This window comes from Schistocerca cancellata, chromosome 2 (assembly GCF_023864275.1).
Source record: "Schistocerca cancellata isolate TAMUIC-IGC-003103 chromosome 2, iqSchCanc2.1, whole genome shotgun sequence".
Taxonomy (NCBI): Eukaryota; Metazoa; Arthropoda; class Insecta; order Orthoptera; family Acrididae; genus Schistocerca; species Schistocerca cancellata.
In genome coordinates, this window is record NC_064627.1 from 975,983,303 (window position 1) to 976,006,434 (window position 23,132).

Genomic DNA, 23,132 nt, shown 5'->3' on the forward strand with positions numbered 1-23,132 from the left:
TCCCAAACTGCACAACAGTACTCAAGAAGAGGGCAGACAAGCGTAGTGTAAACAGTCTCTTATATAAGTGTTCTGCCATAAATTGCAGTCGTTGGTTTGCTTTCCCCACAACATTATCTATGTGATCATTCCAGTTTAAGTTATTTGTACTAGTAATACCTAAGTATTTAGTCATTTTACAGCCTTTAGATTTTTGTGATTTATCGTGTAACTGAAATTTAGCAGATTCTTTCTAATGCTCATGTGGATTACTTCACACTTTTCATTATTTAGAGTCAATTGCCACTTTTTTCACCATACAGATAGCTTGTCTAAATCATTTTGCATTCTATTTTGATCATCTGGTGAGATTACATTATGGTAAATGACAGCATCATCTGCAAACAATCTAAGAGGACTGCTTAGATTGTCTTCTAAATCATTTACATAGATCTTAACAACAGAGAGCCTATAGCACTTCCTTGGGAATGCCAGATATTACTTTTGTTTTACTTGAGGACTTTCCATCAGTTAATACGAAATGTGACCTTTCTGACTGGAAAACATGAATCCAGTCACACAACTTAGACGGTACTCCATTGTTGTTGTTGTTGTTGTTGTTGTTGTTGTGGTCTTCAGTCCTGAGACTGGTTTGATGCAGCTCTCCATGCTACTCTATCCTGTGCAAGCTTTTTCATCTCCCAGTACCTACTGCAACCTACATCCTTCTGAATCTGCTTAGTGTATTCGTCTCTTGGTCTCCCCCTACGATTTTTACCCTCCACGCTGCCCTCCAATACTAAATTGGTGATCCCTTGATGCCTCAGAACATGTCCTACCAACCGATCCCTTCTTCTGGTCAAGTTGTGCCACAAACTTCTCTTCTCCCTTATCCTATTCAATACTTCCTCATTAGTTACGTGATCTACCCATCTAATCTTCAGCATTCTTCTGTAGCACCACATTTCGAAAGCTTCTATTCTCTTCTTGTCCAAACTATTTACTGTCCATGTTTCACTTCCATACATGGCACACAATTTAATTATAAGTTGTTTGTGAGGAACAATATCAAAAGCCTTCTGAGAATCTAAAAATATGGAATCAGTTTGACATCCTCTGATGATAGCACTCATTACTTAATGAGAATAAAGAGCTAGTTGTGTTCAACAAGAATGATATATTCTGAAACTGTGCTGGCTATATGTCGAGAAATTGTTTTCTTTGAGGTGATTCATTATGTTCAAGCACAGTTTATGTTCCACAATTCTGCAAATCGATGATAAACGAGTCTGCAATTCAGTGGATTACTCCTATTTCCTCTCTTGGGTGTTGGTGTGACTTGTGCGACTTTCCAGTCTCTGGGTCTGGATCTTTCTACACCTGAGCAGTTGTATATTATTGCTAAGCAAGTATCTTTCGTATCAGCATACTCTGAAAGAAACCTGTCTAGTATACAATGTGGGCTGGAAGCTTTGCCTTTCTTAAGTGTTTTAAGCTGTTTCGCTACACCAAGGATATCTATTTCTAAGTTACTCATGTTGGCAATTGTTCTTGATTCGAATTCTGGAATATTTAAATTGCCTTCTTTTGTGATGAGATTTCAGAAAACTGTATTGTTTAGTAACTCTGCTTTAGTGGTGCTGTCATCAGTATCACCACCATTGTTATCCTGCAGTGAAGGTATTGATTGCGTTTTACCACTGGTGTACTTTACATACAATCAGAATATCTTTGGCAATAGTGTTTTACCTATTTTGTGTACCATGAGGGGTCAGTACCATCTCTTATTAGTTTATTTGGTATGTTGTTGTTGTTGTGGTCTTCAGTGCTGAGACTGGTTTGATGCAGCTCTCCATGCTACTCTATCCTGTGCAAGCTTTTTCATCTCCCAGTACCTACTGCAGCCTACATCCTTCTGAATCTGCTTAGTGTATTCATCTCTTGGTCTCCCTCTATGATTTTTACCCTCCACACTGCCCTCCAGTACTAAATTTGTGATCCCTTGATGCCTCAGAACATGTTCTACCAACCGATCCCTTCTTCTTGTCAAGTTGTGCCACAAACTCCTCTTCTCCCCAATTCTATTCAATACCTCCTCATTAGTTATGTGATCTACCCATCTAATCTTCAGCATTCTTCTGTAGCACCACATTTCGAAAGCTTCAATTCTCATCTTGTCTAAACTATTTATTGTCCATATTTCACTTCCATACATGGCGACACTCCATTTGGTATATACCTTTCAATTACCATCGATACTACTTCTTTGAGTTCACCACACGTGGTCTATGATTACGTAGATTGGAAGGAGTGGAGACTTTCTCTTAGGAAGGTGTCAAGCCAATTTTTATCTGCTTTTTTTTAAATGGACGTACTTTGCATTTATTTTTAGTGGCTTTGGATGTTAAGACATTCTGTGTAACAACAACCACCTTGTGGCCACTGATCCCTGTTATCTGTCACGATGCTCCTTATTTGGTCAGGATTATTGATTGGCTAAGAGGTCAAGTATGTTTTTGCAACCATTTACTCTTCAAGTGGGCTCCTGAACGAGTTGTTCAAAATAATTTTCTGAGAAGGCATTCAGTACAATTTTGGACCACATTTAATGGCTACCACTGACCTTAAACGTGTATTTTTGCAACATATTGGGGGTAGATTGAAGTATTCATGAACTGTAATTGTATGAGTGGGATATCTGTTTGAAATGACACTCAAGTTTTCTTTGAACTGTTCAGAAACTGTATCATCTGAGTCAGGGGGTCAGTAAAAAAAACCAATTATTAATTTTTCCGGTTGTCAAATATAACCTCTACCCTTACTAACTCAAAGGAGCTACATACAGGGCTATTACAAATGATTGAAGCGATTTCATAAATTCACTGTAGCTCCATTCATTGACATATGGTCACAACACACTACAGATACGTAGAAAAACTCATAAAGTTTTGTTCGGCTGAAGCCGCACTTCAGGTTTCTGCCGCTAGAGCGCTCTAGAGCGCAGTGAGACAAAATGGCGGCAGGAGCCGAGAAAGCGTATGTCGTGCTTGAAATGCACTCACATCAGTCAGTCATAACAGTGCAACAACACTTCAGGATGAAGTTCAACAAAGATCCACCAACTGCTAACTCCATTCGGCGATGGTATGCGCAGTTTAAAGCTTCTGGATGCCTCTGTAAGGTGAAATCAACGGGTCGGCCTGCAGTGAGCGAAGAAACGGTTGAACGCGTGCGGGCAAGTTTCACGCGTAGCCCGCGGAAGTCGACGAATAAAGCAAGCAGGGAGCTAAACGTACCACAGCCGACGGTTTGGAAAATCTTACGGAAAAGGCTAAAGCAGAAGCCTTACCGTTTACAATTGCTACAAGCCCTGACACCCGATGACAAAGTCAAACGCTTTGAATTTTCGGCGTGGTTGCAACAGCTCATGGAAGAGGATGCGTTCAGTGCGAAACTTGTTTTCAGTGATGAAGCAACATTTTTTCTTAATGGTGAAGTGAACAGACACAATGTGCGAATCTGAGCGGTAGAGAAACCTCACGCATTCGTGCAGCAAATTCGCAATTCACCAAAAGTTAACGTGTTTTGTGCCATCTCACGGTTTAAAGTTTACGGCCCCTTTTTCTTCTGTGAAAAAAACGTTACAGGACACGTGTATCTGGACATGCTGGAAAATTGGCTCATGCCACAACTGGAGACCAACAGCGCTGACTTCATCTTTCAAAAGGATGGTGCTCCACCGCACTTCCATCATGATGTTTGGCATTTCTTAAACAGGAGATTGGAAAACCGATGGATCGGTCGTGGTGGAGATCATGATCAGCAATTCATGTCATGGCCTCCATGCTCTCCCAACTTAACCCCATGCGATTTCTTTCTGTGGGGTTATGTGAATGATTCAGTGTTTAAACCTCCTCTACCAAGAAACGTGCCAGAACTGCGAGCTCGCATCAACGATGCTTTCGAAGTCATTGATGGGGACATGCTGCGCCGAGTGTGGGAGGAACTTGATTATCAGCTTGATGTCTGCCTAATCACTAAAGGGGCACGTTTCGAACATTTGTGAATACCTAAAAAAACTTTTTGAGTTTTTGTATGTGTGTGCAAAGCATTGTGAAAATATCTCAAATAATAAAGTTATTGTAGAGCTGTGAAATCGCTTCAATCATTTGTAATAACCCTGTACTTCAGTTCCACTACATGGTAAACTACGTCTGATAGTGGTAAACACTTCACAACCAACTCTGTTTAATCCATCCTTTCTGAACACGGTTAGGTCATTTGTAAAAATTTTGGCTTTAATGTATTTCTGGTTTAGCCAGCTTTCCAGACCTATAGCAATTTTGAGATTCAGTGCTTTTTATTACTGCATGGAGCTCTGGTTCTTTTCCAATGCAGTTATGGCAGTTTACAACTGCAATATTGACTGTTCCTTTCTACCCTCTTCTGTGTTCATCCTGCACCCTTTGAAACTGAAGCCTTTTTGCACTTTCCCGAGACCCTCTAACATAAAAAGAACTTCCCGGTCCCCTTCATACAGCTCCTGGTACCCGTGTAGCTACTTCCTATATGTAGTGGATGCCTGACCTGTTCGGCAGAATGTGGAAACCCACCACCGTATGGCACAAGTTGAGGAATCTGCAACCTACACGGTCGCAAAACTGCCTGAGCCTCTGATTCAGACCCTCCCGTCCACTCAGCTCTGTACCAAAGGACCACAGTCAGTTCTGTCAACAATACTACTGATTTTGGTCTCTGCTTTTAACTTTCAAGCAAGACTAGCAGTCTTTACTACTTCGCAACACACATTGTAGGTACAAGCATGAGCCACCACCTGCACTCAGCTGCACCCTGTGCTCCTCATGGCCTCCAGAAGCACAAGTTCCACGTTTGTCATGATTCCTCTCAGCATGCATACAGATTGCACGTGGAATTCTTTCCCCTCCTTTGCAGCCATATCCCTAGGGGCTCCATTGCGCGCCTAATGTTGGAACACCCAACTACCAGTGATCCCACTCTCTGTGAATGCCCAGACCTTGCAGGTCAAGAGGATTCCTCTGGAATGGGATGAGTGACTTCATCTGGCTCACAAATTCATCAGCCATAGGTGGCACCTGAAACGCGTTTGTCAGAAAAACCGGGGAGGCCCTCCCACCAGCCCCTAAGAAAGTCTTCACTGCAACTACACCCGTCCGTGGGTGAGGCATCAACCTCAGTGGGGGCAGTACCCAGAGCGGCCACAGTAGTGGACCGATTGGGGGACACATGGGTCATGCTGGATGTCCCTAGCCCCATCCAGCCCCTCATGATGATGTTTATTGGCAACAGCGTGAAGCTGTATGACCGAAGCCAACGCTGCATGGAGTATGAGTGAAGGTACATCAACTCGGTTCGCATCTGAACGCGGCAGTCACAGTACCTATTCACACTAAAGACAGCCTGCCAAATATACAGACACACATTAAGTATAAGAGTTGTTGCCAAAGAACACAGACAAAATGTAAAGTAAGTCGCTTTTTTTATGAGAAACTGTGTGAAGTCACAGCACTCTCATGTACTGCTGCTAGGAGTGCTGTCACTCGACTTGGGGGTCTAACTGCTAGAAGTGGCTCTTGAAACACAAAAACAAATGCCTGGCATGATGCAAACCGCAATACACAAGTATAAATTCAAAAACCTTCAGGTACAAACAATGTTAGCTTCGTAAGAAATGAAATCAATATGGGCACTACCTGATTTGCTTCTGTCGGCCAATCACAAAGCAGGACATACCATCTCATCAGCCAGTCATATCGTAAAACATTATGTATGCAGCAAAAATAAAATAAGAAAGGTTTTGTATTGTAGGTATTTTACTGGTTGCCCACATTATCTTGGTCTCTGGGTTACGTCAATTACTTTATACTAGCATAGAATATTTATGCTTGTTGCCAATCTTAAGTCTGTAACAGCAACTAACTATTGTGAATAAAGTGTTGTTGTTAATACTGTTTAAAAAAATAAGTGAAGAGGCTGTTCAACCATTACATGTTTGTTTGTTTTATATGCTGTAAGCTTGCTGCTCAAGGAGGAGGAAGTGGGGCTTGTCTTAGCAGACAGTGTGTAATGAGCCAATTGCAATGTTCCACTCCCAGCATCCTCTGCCCAGGAGCCAAGTGAAAGTGTGCAACCAGTAAATCTGTCTTTCCAATTATAAGATATAAGTAAACATGTTTCAATTTATTGAAATAAAACTTCATTAGTGATCTGTAATGAAAGATATTTACAATGTGACTTGGTTTCTAGACCGAAAAATAGTTCATTACAAAAGATGTTGATTTTACGTACAGTATTTTATGTCCAGTTTTTGTTCACATCAGGAAATGCCATCTGCTTGCATGCTTTCGAGGTATTCCTTCATTTGGAACTGTTGATTCCACCCTAATCCCACATGACTTTGCAGAACTCTGAATTTCTTGGTGTAAAACACAACACAATGCAGCACCACAAAGCAGTGTGGGCATTGACTAGAATCAACAGTGCCAATGAACGACTACCTGAAAAATATGCAAGACAATGGATTATGTTTTATTTCAATAAAATGCTACCTAGCTTTCAAAAGCTCATTTACGGTAGAAGGCTGCAGCACCATTCCCCCTTTCAATTATGGAACAAATGCAAGGATAGCTGACATAGTGTATAGTTTATCTGGGATTGTAAAACGGTTAAGATCCTTAGATGCCAGGAAGGCATATGGCCCAGACGGTATCCCCATAAGATTATATGTTGACTATGCTACAAATATAGCACCATTCTTATCCATCATCTATCAGAGATCATTGGAACAGTGGAAAGTTCCACAGGACTGGAAGAAGGCCCAGGTCATAGCAATCTATAAAAAGGGTAGAAAATTGGATGCACATAATTACCGGCCAATTTCACTGACATCAATTTGTTGTAGACTCATGGAACATATTTTGTTTCTATACTCTGAGAAGCTCATCTGCAGAAACCAGCTCGGTTTTAGGAAACAGGGGTCATGCAAGACACAGCTGGCCCTCTTTGTGCATAATATACAACAGACTCTAGATACTGGCTCCCAGGTTGAGGCCATATTTCTCGACTTTTGAAAGGCATTCGAGTCAGTTCCGCACTGTTGCTTGCTCCAAAAAGTGCATGCTTACGGTCTATCTGATGACACATGCGGTTGGATAGAAAGTTTTCTGACAGACAGAGAGCAGTATGTCATCCTGAATGGGTTGACATCAACAGAAACAAGCATAACTTCAGTTGTGCCCCAGGGCAGCGTAATAGGTTCGCTGCTTTTTACAATTTACATAAATGATCTGGTTGATGGTATTGACAGCGACATTAGACAGGTCGCGGATGATGATGTAGTCTACAGGAAAATAGTATCGCATGAAAGTTGTGAACAAATCAATGAGGATTTGCAGAAAATAAATGTGTGGTGTAATGACTGGCAGTTATGTCTCAATATTAGTAAGTGTAAACTACTGCGTATAACAAGACGAAAATCCCCATTAATGTACGAGTAAAAAATAAATGCCCAGTCTTTGGAAGAAGTAACATCCGTCATGTATCTGGGTGTGACTATTGGAAATGCTCTCAAATGGAATGATCAGATTACACAAGTAACGGGCAAGGCAAACTCTAGATTGCAGTTTATTGGTAGAATCCTGAAGTGATGCAGTCCTTCAACAAAGGAAATTGCTTACAGTACTTTAGTTCATCCAGTATTAGAGTATTGTTCGTCTGTATGGGACCCTTATCAGTTGGGTCTGATTCAAGAGATTGAGAAGGTCCAAAGAAGAGCGGCAAGATTCATGACTGGTACATTTAGCCATCACGAGAGTGTTACAAATCTCATGGAAAGTTTGAAGTGGGGCACACTTGCAGATAGATGATGCACTAAATGGAAGGGGCTGCTCACTAAATTCCGAAATCCAATCTTCGCCAAGGATTTAGGGCATATATTATTACCACCAACTTTCAAATCGCGCAATGCTCAGCATTCAAAGATAAGGGAAGTAAGAGCTCGTACTGAGGCGTTCAGACAGTCGTTTTTCCCTCGTGCGATCAGCGAGTGGAACAGAGGGGGCGGGATATGACTTTGGCCTTTGGCGCAAATTGTGCCCTCCACCACTCACCGCTTGGTGGCTAGTGGAGTATATATGTAGATGTAGATGTTTGGTGAGAAATACACTTTTTCTTGTAGTTGCAAAAACAGATTTGAAATGTCACTTATCACTTCCTTCACCTCTAGCAATGTTTATTGGTATAAAAAATGAGTTGCACCATGGTTTGGAATCAACACTAAACTATAGGTCCCCCTATAACTGGCTAAGTAAGTTATCAAAGGTTAGAGGAAGGCAATGGCATACCACCCCCAACATGACTATGCCTAATAAGACACTGTGGTGTTCAAAACATCCTTTGGGTTGGTAACTGCTTTGTTTTTCATTTATAAAGCAGCTACGTGCAATATGATAACATAAATCAATGTCTGAAACTAATATATAAACAGTATTGTAAAAAGCAGGTTGTGTTTAGGCAGGAACCTAATAGTATAGCTCATGAGCGGCAGTGACATTTGTATTTTTGTTTGTCAAAAATATGTGGCTGTGTATTTCTAAATATGTCGGGATTTCCAACACTCACGTGTGGAGCCCCTAAAGCTTCCACCACTCTACAGCACTGTTGATTTTCACAGTAAGCAATGGTGTAATCCAAAGTTGGACAATTTCTGCCAATTCAGCTTAAAGGAGCTTAGAGGACACCGCTTTGGCGTAATTCAGTATGATAAGATTGTCAGTGCTGCAGGAACTGTGAATTGTAGCAATCAATAATGATGCAAATTACATTCCCGATTCAGTTGAGAATCATGGATCTAAGAGTTTGTAGCCAAAGCTTTGGCAGTCGATGTCACATGCAGATTTATTTTAAAGAATTCAAAATGGTTGGCAAAATGTTGTTATGCTGCCAAACACGTGAATGCGTACCAAATACCTTAGCTTTTTTATGAACATTTACCACGTTTAAACTGCTAGCTTGCTTACTTCCCAAGATATATGGTGACAAACTACAAGCCTATCAATGTCATATAAATGTAATGCATAGAAGTATAGGACAACATGGAGCAGAAGTCGTAGCTCAGGTCTGCATCTTGACGTCACAGCCAGACAGCAGGTGCTGGTCATTGAAATGAAAGATCAGCTCCTGTGTCATCAGACCATGGGCCCCGAAATCAGACGTCGCAGCTGGCCATCGCACGTGCTTGATCAGCAATCCTCAGAAGCAGCAAGACGTCTGTGATGTAATTCTGGGTCTCATTGCCCTGGGACTAGTCTTTGAGAAGCCACTGACTTTTGTGTCAGTGACATGTGCTGCCAATTACGTCACACCCCAGCCATTGTCCTGTTTCAGATGGTTCAGAGTGACACCAAAATGTTGCACCTTCCACAGTTGTCAGTGGATGGAGACAGTATTTAACCACAGCCATACCAGACCATTTGTGTGTTCATCCAGTGACACCCAGTCTATGTTTCTCTGTGCCAGCACTGTAACTCTGCTGCCACTGGGCTGCAGAGGGGATATGTCAACCTGCCCAGCCTGGGCAGCCAACAGTGCCCCAGCCGCCACCTCCTCAGGGTCACTCACCATCACCAGAGTCAATCCAGCTGTTCAGAATCAGATTCTGGGCAGTGCTGTGACCTACGACCATGCTGGCCGACATCATCCGCTGCCTGTTCTGTATGACAGCTGAACCATGTGCGATTTCTGCTCCATCGCTGAGCCGGTGCACAATGTCAATGCTTCACTGTGTAAGCAGCGTACTTATCTGCACTTATCAACAGATAAGTAAGATTCTCAGCCACCTGTGTAATAGCTCTCTGGAACAGAGCATTTTCCCTGATAGACTGAAATATGCTATTGTTATACCTTTGTATAAAAAAGGGGATAGATCTGATGTCAACAATTATCATCCAATCTCGCTTCTAACAGCTTTATCCAAAATGTTTGAGAAAGTAATGTATTCAAGAGTAGCTTCACATATCTGTAAAAATGAAGTACTAACAAAATGTCAGTTTGGTTTCCAGAAAGGTTTTTCAACAGAAAATGCCATATATGCTTTCACCAATCAAATTTTGAATGATCTGAATAACCGAACACCACCCATTGGGATTTTTTGTGATCTCTCAAAGGCTTTTGATTGTGTGAATCATGAAATTCTGCTAGACACGCTCAAGTATTGTGGCATGAGTGGGACAGTGCACAAATGGTTTAATTCGTACCTAACTGGAAGAGTGCAGAAAGTTGAAATAAGCAGTTCTCATAATATGCAAAGATCAGCACATTCCTCAAACTGGGGAACTATCAAGAATGGGGTTCCGCAAGGGTCGGTCTTGGGTCCTTTGTTGTTGTTAATATATATTAATGACTTGCCATTCTATATTCATGAAGAGGCAAAGTTAGTTCTCTTTGCTGATGATACAAGTATAGTAATCACACCTGACAAACAAGAATTAATTGATGAAATTGTCAATAATGTCTTTCAGAAAATTACTAAGTGGTTTCTTGTAAATGGACTCTCACTGAATTTTGATAAGACACAGTACATACAGTTCCGTACAGTAAATGGTATGACACCATTAATAAATATAGACCTTAATCAGAAGCATATAGCTAAGGTAGAATATTCAAAATTTTTAGGTGTGTCCATTGATGAGAGATTAAATTGGAAGAAACACATTGATGATCTGCTGAAACGTTTGAGTTCAGCTACTTATGCAATAAGGGTCATTGCAAATTTTGGTGATAAACATCTTAGTAAATTAGCTTACTACGCCTATTTTCACTCATTGCTTGCATATGGCATCATATTTTGGGGTAATTCATCACTGAGGAATAAAGTATTTATTGCACAAAAGCGTGTAATCAGAATAATAGCTGGAGTCTACCCAAGATCATCCTGCAGACATTTATTTAAGGATCTAGGGATATTCACAGTAGCTTCTCAGTAAATATACTCTCTTATGAAATTTGTTATTAACAACCAAACCCAATTCAAAAGTAATAGCAGTGTGCATAACTAGCAGTTTGCCGTAAACTTTAAACCGTTAGACTGCACAAAACACGTTAACTTTTGGTACCTGTTGGCTCAACACAAAAGTTTTGTCTCAAGTACTGATAGTGTTGAGGATCAGTGGACAAAGTTCAAAACCATCGTACAATATGCGTTAGATGAGTATGTGCCAAGCAAGATCGTAAGAGATGGAAAAGAGCCACCGTGGTTCAACAACCGAGTTAGAAAACTGCTGCGGAAGCAAAGGGAACTTCACAGCAAACATAAACATAGCCAAAGCCTTGCAGACAAACAAAAATTACGCGAAGCGAAATGTAGTGTGAAGAGAGCTATGCGAGAGGCGTTCAATGAATTCGAAAGTAAAGTTCTATGTACTGACTTGGCAGAAAATCCTAAGAAATTTTGGTCTTATGTCAAAGCGGTAGGTGGATCAAAACAAAATGTCCAGACACTCTGTGACCAAAATGGTACTGAAACAGAGGATGACAGACTAAAGGCCGAAATACTAAATGTCTTTTTCCAAAGTTGTTTCACAGAGGAAGATTGCACTGTAGTTCCTTCTCTAGATTGTCGCACAGATGACAAAATGGTAGATATCGAAATAGACGACAGAGGGATAGAGAAACAATTAAAATCGCTCAAAAGAGGAAAGGCCTCTGGACCTGATGGGATACCAGTTCAGTTTTACACAGAGTACGCGAAGGAACTTGCCCCCCTTATTGCAGCGGTGTACCGTAGGTCTCTAGAAGAGCGTAGCGTTCCAAAGGATTGGAAAAGGGCACAGGTCATCCCCGTTTTCAAGAAGGGACGTCGAACAGATGTGCAGAACTATAGACCTATGTCTCTAACGTCGATCAGTTGTAGAATTTTGGAACACGTGTTGTGTTCGAGTATAATGACTTTTCTGGAGACTAGAAATCTACTCTGTAGGAATCAGCATGGGTTTCGAAAAAGACGGTCATGTGAAACCCAGCTCGCGCTATTCGTCCACGAGACTCAGAGGGCCATAGACACGGGTTCACAGGTAGATGCCGTGTTTCTTGACTTCCGCAAGGCGTTCGATACAGTTCCCCACAGTCGTTTATTGAACAAAGTAAGAGCATATGGACTATCAGACCAATTGTGTGATTGGATTGAGGAGTTCCTAGATAACAGGACGCAGCATGTTATTCTCAATGGAGAGAAGTCTTCCGAAGTAAGAGTAATTTCAGGTGTGCCGCAGGGGAGTGTCATAGGACCGTTGCTATTCACAATATACATAAATGACCTGGTGGATGACATCGGAAGTTCACTGAGGCTTTTTGCAGATGATGCTGTGGTGTATCGAGAGGTTGTAACAATGGAAAATTGTACTGAAATGCAGGAGGATCTGCAGCGAATTGACGCATGGTGCAGGGAATGGCAACTGAATCTCAATGTAGACAAGTGTAATGTGCTGCGAATACACAGAAAGATAGATCCTTTATCATTTAGCTACAAAATAGCAGGTCAGCAACTGGAAGCAGTTAATACCATAAATTATCTGGGAGTACGCATTAGGAGTGATTTAAAATGGAATGATCATATAATGTTGATTGTCGGTAAAGCAGATGCCAGACTGAGATTCATTGGAAGAATCCTAAGGAAATGCAATCCGAAAACAAAAGAAGTAGGTTACAGTACGCTTGTTCGCCCACTGCTTGAATACTGCTCAGCAGTGTGGGATCCGTACCAGATAGGGTTGATACAAGACGTAGAGAAGATCCAACGGAGAGCAGCGCGCTTCGTTACAGGATCATTTAGTAATCGCGAAAGCGTTACGGAGATGATAGATAAACTCCAGTGGAAGACTCTGCAGGAGAGACGCTCAGTAGCTCGGTACGGGCTTTTGTCAAAGTTTCGAGAACATACCTTCACCGAAGAGTCAAGCAGTATATTGCTCCCTCCTACGTATATCTCGCGAAGAGACCATGAGGATAAAATCAGAGAGATTAGAGCCCACACAGAGGCATACCGACAATCCTTCTTTCCACGAACAATACGAGACTGGAATAGAAGGGAGAACCGATAGAGGTACTGAAGGTACCCTCCGCCACACACCGTCAGGTGGCTTGCGGAGTATGGATGTAGATGTAGATGTAGATGTAGATGAATTGCAAATTTGCTGCACGAATGCATGAGGATTCTCTACCGCCCAGATTCGCACATTGTGTCTGTTCACTTCACCATTAAGAAAAAATGTTGCTTCATCACTGAAAACAAGTTTCGCACTGAAGGCATCCTCTTCCATGAGCTGTTGCAACCGTGCCGAAAATTCAAAGCGTTTGACTTTGTCATCGGGTGTCAGGGCTTGTAGAATTGTAAACGGTAAGGCTTCTGCTTTAGCCTTTTCCGTAAGATTTTCCAAACCGTCGGCTGTGGTACGTTTAGCTCCCTGCTTGCTTTATTCGTCGACTTCCGCGGGCTACGCGTGAAAGTTTGTCCGCACGCGTTCAACCGTTTCTTCGCTCACTGCAGGCCGACCCGTTGATTTCCCCTTACAGAGGCATTCAGAAGCTTTAAACTACGCATACCATCGCCGAATGGAGTTAGCAGTTGGTGGATCTTCGTTGAACTTCGTCGTTGCACTGTTATGACTGACTGATGTGAGTGCATTTCAAGCACGACATACGCTTTCTCGGCTCCTGTCGCCATTTTGTCTCACTGCGCTCTCGAGCGCTCTGGCGGCAGAAACCTGAAGTGCGGCTTCAGCCGAAGAAAACTTTATGAGTTTTTCTACGTATCTGTAGTGTGTCGTGACCATATGTCAATGAATGGAGCTACAGTGAATTTATGGAATCGCTTCAATCATTTGTAATAGCCCTGTATTGTTCCTGCCATAGACCTTGGCTCTGGTACTGATAGAATGTTGTTTAAACAGCGTGCAATCCATGATCAGAGATCCAAGGTTAGGCTGTGAATAGCTCTGGAGTTGTTTGTCTTGTCACACCACATTTAGTTCTTGCCATGCTTTTCTGTTATTTAGATGAAAAGTGCAGACCAATTTTTTGCTTAGGTTTCACTCCAGGTGGGTAAGAATGTAATAAAGCTTCAAGTTCATCCATTTCTCTTTTACTTCTGAGGAACTTGAATCTTGAGATAGCATTGCTGTATTGTCAGTGTATTTGGACTACCTGGCGTGATTTGTTATTGACTGGTATTTTGTGTGAACATTTTATAGTATTGGTGCCAAGATGTTTGCCTGTGGTAAGCCATTCTTCTGATTCCTCCTCCTGTTGTTCTTCCCATAGAGGCTGACACAAAATCCCCTACTGTGCAGAATCAGTCAAGGATGTAGGATGGTCATTGCTTGTAAACTCATATAGCATAATCTGCAGCTTTTGGTTGCTGATAGTGTCATAAGCAGCTGTCAGGATGATGGTCACTCCAGCAAACTTCTCTCATTCAAATCATTCCTTGATGAGTTGTGTCATGTGTGGTAGATGGTCAGTACATGATTTGCCAGGGCGGAAGGGTGCTTGCTGGTTTATAAATTTCTCTTCTGTGATATTTGAGATCATATGCAGTATCAGGCATAGAATCTTAAAGGCATAGCGGAGCAGTGAGTGACATGATTGGAAACTGTTTGGATGGTTTGGTTCCTTCCATGGTTTCCATAGGGTGACCATCCCAGTGTCCCTCCACATCTTCAGAACTGCAAATTGGCAACACAGGCATCCATTATATCCTGGAGTCATTTGGGATCTTTGTGAAAAAAGTTGCCACCATCTTTTTTCCAGAGCTCTTACTTCGTCGAACTTTTGTTGGTGGTTTCTCCCCTGGTAAGCACCACATAGTAGACTGTCTCTTCGTTTCAGGGTCATAATGGTAGACCCACGTGTCATCACCTGTGACGATATTGTAGGTGTCTTGGGACTTCCCTCCATTGAATTTTTTGAGCATGAAACGACACCAGTCTACTCTCGCCTCCTTTTGGCTTTCTGTCGGGGAATGTGGCACCCAATGGGCACATCTCTTAGTAAGGCCTAAGTGACTATGAACGTGGTCTGTGCTGCTTTTGATCCAATATTTAGGGTCCCTTCAATGCCGCAAAATGTAAGATGTGGATCTTCTTTGATCATTTTCCTCACAGCATCAATGTTTTCAGGAGTTACAGCTGTTGCTGGCCTACCGGGTCGAGGTTCATCTTCAATTGACTGCTGACCCCTCAAAAACTCGCGAAACCAATTTCCAACGGTGGCCCTAGAAGAGGAAGCTTCACCAAAAGCACGCAGCAAAGAAGAATGGCATTCTTCGGCACTTAAACCCTTTTTGTAGTCGTAAAAAGTCATGGCGCGAAAGTTACGGCACGACAGCTCCATCCTGCACCACCGCCTCTGACTCAGCACTGCCTGTTCTTTCTTACCGCGCTGTGGGGGGGATCACCCCTAGCCAGGGGCTGCACGTGCATGTCCCAAGGTCGAAAAACATCGCTCTTTCGAATGAAAACAACCCCATTGTCCTCCGCCTTACGTTTACGGGCTGCTAAAAACTTACGGCATAGCCCTCGTACTATGTGATCAAAAGTATCCAGACACCTGGCTGAAAATGACTTACAAGTTTGTGGCGCCCTCCGTCGGTAATGCTGGAATTCAATATGGTGTTGGCCCACCCTTAGCCTTGATGACAGCTTCCACCCTCGCAGGCATATGTTCAGTCAGGTGCTGGAAGGTTTCAAGGGGAATGGCAGCCCATTCTTCATGGAGTGCTGCACTGAGGAGAGGTATCGATGTCGGTCAGTGAGCCCTGGCAAGAATTTGGCGTTCCAAAACATACCAAAGGTATTCTATAGGATTCAGGTCAGGACCCTGTGCAGGCCTGTACATTACAGGCATGTAACCACTCCGCCACAGGCCGTGCATTATGAACAGGTGCTCGATTGTGTTGAAAGATGCAATTGTCATCCCCAAATTGCTCTTTAACAATGGAAAGCAAGAAGTTGCTTAAGACGTCAATGCAGGCCTGTGCTGTGATAGTGCCATGCAAAACAACAAGGGGTGCAAGCCTCCTCCATGAAAAACATGACCACACCATAACACTACTGCCTCTGAATTTTACTGTTGGCACTACACACGCTGGCAGATGACATTCACTGGGCGTTCGCCATACCCACACCCTGCCATCAGATCGCCACATTGTGTACTATAATTCTTCACTCCACATAACGTTTTTCCACTGTTCAGTCGTCCAATGTTTACATTCCTTACACCAAACGAGGCATCGTTTGCCGTTTACCGGCATGATGTGTGGCTTGTGAGCAGCCACTCGACCATGAAATCCAAGTTTTCTCACCTCCCGCCTAACTGTCGTAGTACTTGCTGTGGATCCTGATGCAGTTTGGAATTCCTGTGTGATGGTCTGGATAGATGTCTGCCTAGTACACATTATGACCCTCTTCAACTGTCGGTAGTCTGTCATTCAACGGATGAGGTCGGCCTGTACGCCTTTGTGCTGTACATGTCCCTTCATGTTTCCACTTCACTATCACATTGGAATCTGTGGACCTAGGGATGTTTAGGAGTGTGGAAATCTCACGTACAGATGTATGACACAAGTGACTACGTTCCAAGTCGGTGAGTTCAGCAGAGCATCCCATTCTGCTCTCACACAATGTCTAATGACTACTGAGGTCGCTGATATGTAGTACCTGGCAGCAGGTGGCAACACAATCCACCTAATATGAAAAATGTATGATTTTGGGGGTGTCCGGATACTTTTGATCACATAGTGTATGATGGAAACGAAAGGGAATGTTCAGCTGCTGCTTCTATGCAACTAATGAGAGAACATGGAGTAGACAACATGTTTGGAAGCGAGGGACAAAGAAATTTTGTCACCGTTTTATGTCAATATAAATGCAAAATTGACTATGCATTTTCAAAAAACAAAAAACAGCCAAACATTTGTGGCAACCAGTGTTATAAATTTAATTGCTGCTTGTGTATAGAAATACATTGCCTATTTTCTGACCTCTCATTGGTTTGGTGAAATTATCATCTCAGATATTGATACCGATGATTGTGGTGAGATACTTTATATAAATAAAATGGCATGTAATTTTGATTAGTCAGAATATGTTAATGATAAAATTTTCTCAAGGAGCCTCTTAGAAAAGGGGGGTCATCTTATATGTAGTCTCGCCTTATAGTAAGGTATTTCAGTAGTTGTTCCTCCTCATCATGTTGTGGTCTTTAGTTGAAAGACTGGTTTGATGCAGTCCATTTTGTTTCTGCACAAATACTTCAACCTACACCCTTTTACTCCTGTTTACTCTAGTGAAGCCTTGATCTCCCCCTCCTCCCTCCCCTCCCCCCTTCATTTTTACTCACACACACACACACACACACACACACACACACACACACACACACACACACAGGTCCCTCCATTATCAAATTGGCAAATCTCAAGCTGCCTCATAATGTGGCCCATGAACCAATCTTTTCTTAAGTTGTACCACAAATTTCGTTTTTTCCCCAGTTTGATTAATTACCTTTTCATTAATTACCCTGTCTACCCATCTAATCTTCAGCATTCTTTTCTAGCGTCACATTTCATAATTTTGTATTCTCTACTTTACTGAATTGTTTATCACTGACGTTTCACATCTGTACAAAGTTATATTACAGACAAATACCTTCAAAAAGTGCACACATTATTTGTATTTGATTTTAATAAATTTATCTTTTTCAGGAAAACTCTCCTTTTTAGTGCCGATCTACATTTTATATCCTCTCCATTTCAGTCATTATCAGCTACTTTGCTGCCCAACAACAAAACTCAACTACTTCTTTTAGTGTCTTATTTTTGAATGTAATTCCCTGAGTATTGCCTGATTTTATTTAATTACTTCCATTACTCTTTTATTTTTGTGGATGAAATATGAAAAGTACATTAATTTCACAAAAATCCAACATAGTGGCCAAGAAAGCTCGTAGGAGACAAATTGTGGTATAATGTACTTCCACTTTCATGTTACAGCCTCAATAATGAATGGGAGCATCATGTGTCTGTGGGGTAGGAATGTGGCTGGAGATTCAAAATAGCATTGTGCAGGTTATGAAATGACCTTTCTTAACCAATTTTAAGGGTGGAAGGATGTACTGTATCTGGCTAAGGCTGTGTCACTACCTCAGTAATGTCTCTCTTTTTGCTTATCAAAGAGAAGCCTGGTTAGATTGTATGACATCATCTTCCTACTTGAATTGCTTAACAGTCTATCACAAAATATTTCACCAAATTTCAGCAAAGCATGATAAGATCCCTGAATCAAGCTGGGAAGTTACCATCATATGCTAGCTTTCTGTGTGAACAAGTATTGTGGTGCAGTCTTTAAGACTCTCTCTCTCTCTCTCTCTCTCTGTGTGTGTGTGTGTGTGTGTGTGTGTGTGTGTTTGTGTTTGTCAGAAGAGGGGGGGGGGATAAGACGTGTGTGTGTGTGTGTGTGTGTGTGTGTGTGTGTCAGAAGACCGGGGGGGGGGGGGGAGAATAAGACAAATAATTGCTGTTGTCATGTTTAACCTGACATTTGAAAAAGGATAAATGTGCTTAGTTGCATACATGACACATTTTCCAAATAATTCATTTTTATAAGCACGTAGTAACTGAATTTTTCAGGTTAAAACAGGTAACAATACAAAATTTGTAAGATTCATTCTTTTGGTGGTATCCATCTCAAAGCAGGTACTTTTATATCCTGTTACTCACCTTTTGAATAGTGTGACTTTTCATCTAGTGACATAGTGTCAAATTGACAGGAATACAAGATGGATTTTGATTATGGTAGCTGCTTTTGCTGAACTGGACGGAAATGATACAGTGCAGTTGTCATCAATTTTAAAATTAACTTCTTCTCTTTTTATTTTTTGTTTACAGAAAAAGACACACTGGATATTACAGACACTCTAAAAAATTAAATTTGGTTTACCTTTCAGAGAATTGTGTTCCAGTCCAAGATATTCCATCCAATGATCAACAGTGAGACAGGTGAAATAGACATCAGAAGTGGATTCACAGAATGGTGTAAAAATGTAAATCATATATGGCAGGTACTTCAGCACACCTGGCGAGCTTTCTACAAAGTGGAAACTAAAATGCCATTAAATGTAGAAGCATCTGAACTGTAAGTTCTTTCTAGCAGTGAAATTGGGTAGCCTCTCTCTCTCTCTCTCTCTCTCTCTCTCTCTCTCTCTCTCTTTTTACTATGATTGTGAGTTGAATAATAAAGTATTGATTGAATGATTAAACATATTGTTTAGTAGCCCCCTGCCATGGTTGTGTACTCTGGATTCTTAAGCAACTTCTGGTTGTCTGGCCTTGTGAGGTGTGATGCAACTGGGAAACTACATCAGTATTGCTATAAAATTATTACGGCAGTTCCTTGCTCATCTGTAATTCAAAACTTGTTTATCCAGTACCAAATGATTTTTTTGATAATCTTTTTATTTCTTCAGATAAATTAGTATGAAACATTAATGAATACATATCGTACTCTACTGTTTTGCAGTAATGCCGGACATAGAAGTGAGGATGTAGTTCACCATAACTTTCCAAAGACATGAAACTTCACCACAGTGTCTGCTGTATAACAACAAAATTGATGCCAGTAATGCAATGATTTGTCTCTAATTTTTCTGTCCACAGAAATTGCATTTGCAAAATGAGTCACTGTTCCAACTCAGAATCTATCTGACTGGAATGGAAATAAACTAATGTTGCAGGTTCTAACATTGTAGAAGATAACACTGTAAGAAAATGCTGCCATAGCGTTAAACAGATACTGCCTCAAATGTAGAGCAGAACTCCCTGATTGTGACTGTTAATATTTCAAAATGTGTAGCACAATGTTAATAAACCATATGTAACTCAAAAATGCCTACTTATGGAGTTTAATTAATTTAATAAATAATGTAGTGAGCATGTTGAACTAGAGGTATTCCCATAATTGGGAAGATCCTGTTAGAAGTGGCCACATAACTCCTCAAAAATTGGGGGAAAAACTGTGTACTGATTTTTTGGATAATGGATAGGGACGATAAATAGGCTTCCTCACACTGTAGGAATTATTCATTACATCAATAAGTTCACTATTTGGGCTTTTCAGAGCTGTGAAAAATGTTGGAGCAACTTGATTTCTGACTGCCAAAGTGAATCAAGCCTCTCCTGAAAATATTTTCTGGATTACTGGTAGCTTAATGTTTTTATAATAACCATGCATCTTGCAATACAAAAATAAATAAATAAATAAATAAATAATAAAAAAAATCTGACTATGCCTACTAGAATGGACTGGCAGTGTAAGGCAAATATGATTCTTATCTTTGATTGTAGAATATGGAAATAACTGTTCTGCCTCTCAATCCTTTGTAACACCTGCAGAAGAATCTGAGGAAGACTGAAAATATTTGTTCAATTGGACTTTATATCCAAGTGACTGATACATCGTTTCACAAGAGTATAGGTGAAATTGGCTTGCACGTAGATTATCATCACAGTGATTCATTGTGCTGCAGTGAAGACACAACCAACATTGCCCTGAAATACTTGGCAGGCTGTAGCATATTAGTTAAGGAAAATTGACATTTCTTTGGAAAATAATGGAGACCAATGCCCCATTTGGGCAAAGTTAATCAATGTCCTTTTGGGGCAAAGGTAATCATTGTCCCATTGGGGCAAAGTTAACAGCTAAGAAATAGCGAATCAGTGTAATATCTAAAGGTAGTGCCTTGCTTGGCCAGAATGTCTACAATATCCTGCCCAAAAGAAAGCTGTACTGAAGCCGCTGATACATAAAATTAAAATAATATTGCACGAGAACTCTCTTGGTGCCAAAATAAATCAGCTAACCTCTGTTTTCAGACAAAATTGTTACCAGGCACATGGATTCAGGCCTGCTCATTTTGAAAAATGCAAACAGAAATCCAGACAATCAACACAACAAGATTAGCACAAGATGTGCCTTTCATTCTGTGTAACATCATCAAGTAGAACTGGACAAATCTGAAAGAGACGTGAGATCAAATCTTTTTACTGTTTAGGAACATAGAGGATGTGCCCTGTGGAGCATAGTCAGGGGAATGGTCTATTTGAACTGTTTCCCAGTGCAGTACCGAAAATTAGTGGCACATTAAGCACAGATATATTAAAAAATTGGTTGTTGCCCAATAGACCCTTACAGAAAAGCTAGAGACTAGGAGTATCTATGTAGAGATCGTTGAGATGTGCGGAACACAGTTCTTCTTCTTCTTACCCCCCCCCCCCCCCCATACATTACCTGCAAAGTCATAGATGTTCTGTAAAACTCAAACGATGGAAAATCCAGGATAGAATGGTCAATAAGGCTCTGCAGATTTTGATGGCATTACCTCGGTAGTACAGACAGATCCTGTTCAAAAGTACCATGTATTTTCTACATGTGTTTCATAGGCATCGTAACAATTTCCATTTAACATCTGAAATGACCTTTTCTTAAAACTCTGACAAGGTAAATGCAAGGGCATTTTGACTGTTTGTGACAAGTGCTGCAGCTCAGATGCCCCCCTCCCTCCCCCTCCCCTGCAGAAGAAGTGATAACCTGACAATACTTTTGGTTTTGTACTGCACTTGATCATGTTGCGGAATCTCTCTTTTAATTAAATCTGCTATGGTAACACTGTGAAATGACTTCTTAGAACACCAATATGAAAGTGCTGCAAAAAACATCAAATTTCTTAGGGATTTATGTTTGTCCATGACTTTCAACGATTTTTCTTTATTCATTTTTCTCTTTTATAATAACTAAGCTCACAGCGTTTCACATTTAACCTTGTTTTAAGTGTCCACTAAATTATGGAATATACACTCCTGGAAATTGAAATAAGAACACTGTGAATTCATTGTCCCAGGAAGGGGAAACTTTATTGACACATTCCTGGGGTCAGATACATCACATGATCACACTGACAGAACCACAGGCACATAGACACAGGCAACAGAGCATGCACAATGTCGGCACTAGCACAGTGTATATCCACCTTTCGCAGCAATGCAGGCTGCTATTCTCCCATGGAGACAATCATAGAGATGCTGGATGTAGTCCTGTGGAACGGCTTGCCATGCCATTTCCACCTGGCGCCTCAGTTGGACCAGCGTTCGTGCTGGACGTGCAGACCGCGTGAGACGACGCTTCATCCAGTCCCAAACATGCTCAATGGGGGACAGATCCGGAGATCTTGCTGGCCAGGGTAGTTGACTTACACCTTCTAGAGCACGTTGGGTGGCACGGGATACATGCGGACGTGCATTGTCCTGTTGGAACAGCAAGTTCCCTTGCCGGTCTAGGAATGGTAGAACGATGGGTTCGATGACGGTTTGGATGTACCGTGCACTATTCAGTGTCCCCTCGACGATCACCAGTGGTGTACGGCCAGTGTAGGAGATCGCTCCCCACACCATGATTCCGGGTGTTGGCCCTGTGTGCCTTGGTCGTATGCAGTCCTGATTGTGGCGCTCACCTGCACGGCGCCAAACACGCATACGACCATCATTGGCACCAAGGCAGAAGCGACTCTCATCGCTGAAGACGACACGTCTCCATTCGTCCCTCCATTCACGCCTGTCGCGACACCACTGGAGGCGGGCTGCACGATGTTGGGGCGTGAGCGGAAGACGGCCTAACAGTGTGCGGGACCGTAGCCCAGCTTCATGGAGACGGTTGCGAATGGTCCTCGCCGATACCCCAGGAGCAACAGTGTCTCTAATTTGCTGGGAAGTGGCGGTGCGGTCCCCTACGGCACTGCGTAGGATCCTACGGTCTTGGCGTGCATCCGTGCGTCGCTGCGGTCCGGTCCCAGGTCGACGGGCACGTGCACCTTCCGCCGACCACTGGCGACAACATCGATGTACTGTGGAGACCTCACGCCCCACGTGTTGAGCAATTCGGCGGTACGTCCACCCGGCCTCCCGCATGCCCACTATACGCCCTCGCTCAAAGTCCGTCAACTGCACATACGGTTCACGTCCACTCTGTCGCGCCATGCTACCAGTGTTAAAGACTGCGATGGAGCTCTGTATG

General features: G+C 42.0%; 1 protein-coding gene across 1 annotated transcript in view; it reads left to right on the forward strand.

The window, feature by feature from the left end:
* LOC126162953 (protein crossbronx homolog) overlaps nucleotides 1-23,132 on the forward strand; it is an 84,621-nt gene that overhangs the window by 48,979 nt on the left and 12,510 nt on the right. The window contains exon 5 of the mRNA XM_049919788.1: nucleotides 19,015-19,202. Within this exon, the coding sequence (XP_049775745.1) occupies nucleotides 19,015-19,202 (188 nt within the window). The remainder of the gene's footprint in view (nucleotides 1-19,014; nucleotides 19,203-23,132) is intronic.